This window comes from Atta colombica, unplaced genomic scaffold, assembly GCF_001594045.1.
Source record: "Atta colombica isolate Treedump-2 unplaced genomic scaffold, Acol1.0 scaffold252, whole genome shotgun sequence".
Classification (NCBI taxonomy): Eukaryota; Metazoa; Arthropoda; class Insecta; order Hymenoptera; family Formicidae; genus Atta; species Atta colombica.
Window position 1 is genome coordinate 678,247 of NW_017259351.1, and position 4,767 is coordinate 683,013.

At 27.4% G+C, this 4,767-nt stretch overlaps 1 protein-coding gene across 1 annotated transcript; it reads left to right on the forward strand.

Annotated features, from left to right (window-relative positions):
- The first annotated feature begins 2,886 nt into the window (after positions 1-2,886).
- Positions 2,887-4,767, forward strand: LOC108689018 (proline-rich protein 4-like). The gene is made up of 4 exons (XM_018195607.1): positions 2,887-2,935; positions 3,290-3,413; positions 3,577-3,746; positions 4,048-4,767. The coding sequence occupies exons 1-4, from the start codon at positions 2,924-2,926 to the stop codon at positions 4,189-4,191; spliced, it is 450 nt and encodes a 149-aa protein (XP_018051096.1). The 5' UTR covers positions 2,887-2,923; the 3' UTR covers positions 4,192-4,767.

Below are 4,767 nucleotides of genomic sequence, written 5' to 3' on the forward strand. Positions count from 1 at the left end.
AAATTTTGAACTAAATTAATATTACGTAAATATTTATTACGTAGTAATAATACGAAGATTAATTGACTTCAACGATGTAATTTCTGTCATGTTTAAAAAGCACGACCAAAATACTTTCTCCAATGTCAGAGGTTGTAGGTCAGTGCTTGTTTGTTGTGATATTAATATACCGATGACTATATAATTGAGATCAAATTAGAGCGCGGACCTAAACTCCCGTGAGTGACAAATCATGAGTTTCAGCGGTCGTAAATTTCGTCCAATTTTCCATGAGAGCGAATTAGCAATATCATTCTATCGTGGACATTAATTGAGATGGTCTTCGTTTCAAAATCACGAAGTTTCTCCACGCATTAGAAATACATTTCCTTTCATGTATAATAAACCTGCCACGTGAATAATTAACCGGAATTTCATGATTGTGTAAAAACTAAAACATTACAATATTGCTAATGATTCGTTAGTAAATGTTTCTAATAGTTGTTGTAATCATTATTTTTTAATTAATCGTTTCTTTTTGCAAGATATTGCACCTCAATGTATTTAATATGCAAGGATAAAAATATATAGTAAATAATTGTAAACCATTGATAAATAATTATATATTATTGATAAATAATTGCATAATAGTAGTTAGTTATTAAAATGTATTTCAGTAATCAGTAATATTAAATTGTTTGTCAATTTATAATTTATAATATTCATACTCCAGTTTCAATCTAGACTGTGTTTCAAGACCAACAAATAAACAGCGCGCAATTTGCTTGAATCGGAAATTATAAAAAAATTACACAAAAAACATTATTAAACACTAAAAACTTGCTAACTATTAACTGAATAAGATATTTATTTGTGTTAAACATTTTCGGTTCATATCGTTTCAATATATTCATATTTTCACCTAATATCGTTTCAATATATTTTTTAAACAATGTTATTCAAAAATATTTTTAAATGTAAACATATTTTTTTAATTTGTCCCTCACTGGCATTAATGTTTACATTTGTTTCAGGGGATTGAGGATAAGATTTTAAAAATAAAATAAGATATGCATTTATTTGCATAAGATTGTAAATTTATTCAATCCGAATTTTTCGAAAATTATTCTTTTGCTATTAATATTGCAGATGCAACAAACTCTTTATTATATATCATAATTTTTTATTTTATCGGATGTCAGTTATTGAGTATTGGATATTTTCGAGTATTAATCCATTTTTAAAGATTATTTCACGTCGCCTTTCACAGTCGAATGTTGAATGTCTTTCGATCGGTGTTCCGGAACCCTTTCACGGGGCGTTGTGTTTCGTACTTTCATTCTAATGTATCAAAAAATATATCGTCTGGAAACGTCTCTCCTAGCAGGAGTATGCTTTGCGTTCACTTCCTAGTTGAATCTAAGAACAACATACAGAGGGAACTACCTTGCTGTATGACTCCCGGAAGGTTTGCATTTATGTAAGTGAATGGAAATCAAATTCATATATCCGTTGGGCATTCCTTTCTTGTATTTTATCAAGCCAAATTGCGATAAAAAATATTTCTGGTTAATCATTCTAATTATTTGTCTCAAGAAAATTAGTAATTATATAGAGTAACAACCGAAACGTTTCGTTATTCGTAAATTTAGACTCATTCATAGCCAACTTAGTCATTTAACATAATTTAATACACCCCACAGGGATGTCGGAAAGTCTCGGAGATTGTACATGCATGATACCTTCACTTCCGGTAAACGTATAATAACAATAATACTCGTTTACATTTGCCTAAAGATATCTCTGTAATTGTTCTCCTACGGAATCTTAACGTTTACACATCTGTCTGCTGTATGCTGCATTCTCTTGAACAATTGAGTTAAACTCATGGTAATTATGTAATGCTTACTTTAATTTAATTGAATGATTACATCCCAAATAATAATAGCTTATTCTATACATTATCGAATAATGAAATTAGAATATCGTGATTATTTCTAAAATACATTACGTCATATAAAACTAATTAATATTGTAGGACACTTACTATTAAATTATGATAAAAAATACCGATTTATTAGAATTTTTTTAAAAAGATGTACAAAAAAGAAAAAATAGATTAAAAATTTTTAACAGTTTATTTTCTATAATTTTGCATCAACATACACGCATATAATATAACACGCAATATAACTTAATCTAAACGTTAATGTTAAATTTTCGAAAATTTCGAGCAGAAATAGCCTTTACAGAAATTTAATACTGGCCAATTTAATATTCATTAATTTAGTATTGAACAAAGGTAATTAATTATTTATTTTAAGTATTGTATTAAAACCATTGCTATTTAGTGCTCCAAATAAGTAATGCAATTTAAATGAGAATTTAAGATAAAATTAAATTTCACCTTAAATTCTGATTTAAATTGTAAATTATTTACAATGAGTTAATATCTTATCCTTATCATAAGAAAATTAATACAAATGAAAATAATTTATAATTAATTGGCTATATGCTCGTTTTTTAATTTCTATAAAAAATAGTTTTTGTAAAATGGCGCAATCAAATCACGAATTGCTTATCATCTATAAATACTTTCTTTGTTTTTATCGTTTTGTAGTATACATGCATAATCATAGTGTAATTTATGTGCAAGACGCATGTCGCATCGCAATAGACCGATACATCTCCAAAGAAAGAAGATAGTTTTTCACGCGAGTACGCATAATCTTATATTTATCTTGTCAATAGGATAGAATCCTTTCGATAAATATTTTTGCACGATGCAAAATGCAACGTGATATATCCTGGGCAATTGAAACTCTATCAGGATTTTAGTGAAAGGTGGTGGAATCGAAGTTGTATATAAAGTCGGTCTTTGGAGGACATAGTCATTCAATGCTTGATTTCTCGTGCATTACTAGCCCCCATAAAAGCAATCAACATGAATATAATTGTAAGATTCATTCACTTGCATACCGTGCAATAATTGTGTGTTTAAAGTGTTAAGCAGTGTTAATTGATACAATAAAAGAAGTGACAGTTTATTATAAAAAAAAGAGAACTCTACTTATATATTGTGCAAAATTATTATGCTTATAGCAATAGTATACATACACAGTACGATTACAATTATTCTTAAAAATAAAATAATTACTAAACTAACATGATTTGTAATACTTTTTTCAAATTTTTATTGAAAGTCTTATAATAGTAATAATTAGTGTCTTGTGTGTTTAAATTATTATTGTGTTAATATTAAAAATTGACAAATATTATAAAGCAAAATATAAATTATGTAAAATTGCAGATTTTCTTGTATATCGCTTTATTTGGCAACATGGTATTAGCTAGCCATTTGGAGGAGGATCATGGTGGTTCAACATATGAAGAGAAAACAAAAACTGTGGAAATTCCAATTATTAAGAAATTTGGTAAGTTTATTCTTCAATAATATTAATTTAATTTTTTTAATTTTATTCACATCATCACAATGCAATAGATTATTCTTAAGGTAGAGGACAGAAATTGTTAAAAAATTCGTGAAGAAAATATGCTAATATTCTAAATGCAATTGCATAATTGCTTTGTTTTTAGCTATACCTATTCCGCATCCTGTGCCTGTTGAAGTGCCTAAAGAAATTAAAATACCAGTGCCTCAACCATATAAAGTACCAATCGAAATCCCTCACCCATATCCAGTGGAAGTCATTAAACACGTCGAGATACCTATTGAAAAACCAGAGCCAGTTGTTGTCGAAAAGCATGTAAGTATAATTCTCGATTTCTGATATTTTAAGTTATATTTCATTTATTTCTCAACTTATAATTAGTACGAAATTGGAGTAAACGAGATATTAAAACAATTTTAATCTAATAAACATTTCTTATTCCCATCCTCTTTTTCTCTCTCTCTCTCTCTCTCTCTCTCTCTCTCTCTCTCTCTCTCTCTCTCTCTCTTTATTTTAATCTCTCTTTATGCTTATTTTATTCTTCACAATTATTAGAAAGTCTCAAATTGATTGTATCACAAAACATGTATATTATATTCACTGTATTTTTTCACAGGTTCCTTATGTTGTGGAAAAGCCATATCCCGTTTACGTGGAGAAGAAATTCCCTGTGCCAGTGGCGAAACCATATCCTGTTCATATTCCAATTTACAAACACGTGGTCCATTATACGTCTTCCAAGGGTAAAGGATGGAAATAGAATTCACGGATATTACGTATTATCTTATTATCGTGTTCCATCAAGAAATTCATTGTACGGAAAAATCCTCTCGATTTCAGCCAATTCAACAATTGTATTAATGCAAATTTTTTGTGATATCTTGAGAACTTTTTTATTTGAATTTGTTAACAATAACTGTACGTAGATCTTCTCTTGATATTTATATTTATTTCTAATTAAAATCAGAAAAAAATGTTAAATTCTATAACGTATATTTGTATTTTTTCTTTGTTATGTTATAGAATTTATCGTTGTTAGGATTTTTTAACCTGGCAATTCTTTCTATAAATAATGTTACATGTTTTTTTACATGATTTGTTACATGTTACATGTTGTTAAGTTTTTTTATTAAATATATAAAATATATAAAATACATATTAATTTTTTAATATTTGTTAATAAATGTTATCAATCTAAAATGTTTTATTACTTGTTAATTTAAACATTAACTTTCGATTAAACAAAATAATTTAAATCTATTCCACAAATAATATAATTATATATTTCCGTACTGTATTAGAAAAAAAGGAACAAAGTAAAATATTTCATTCCAAT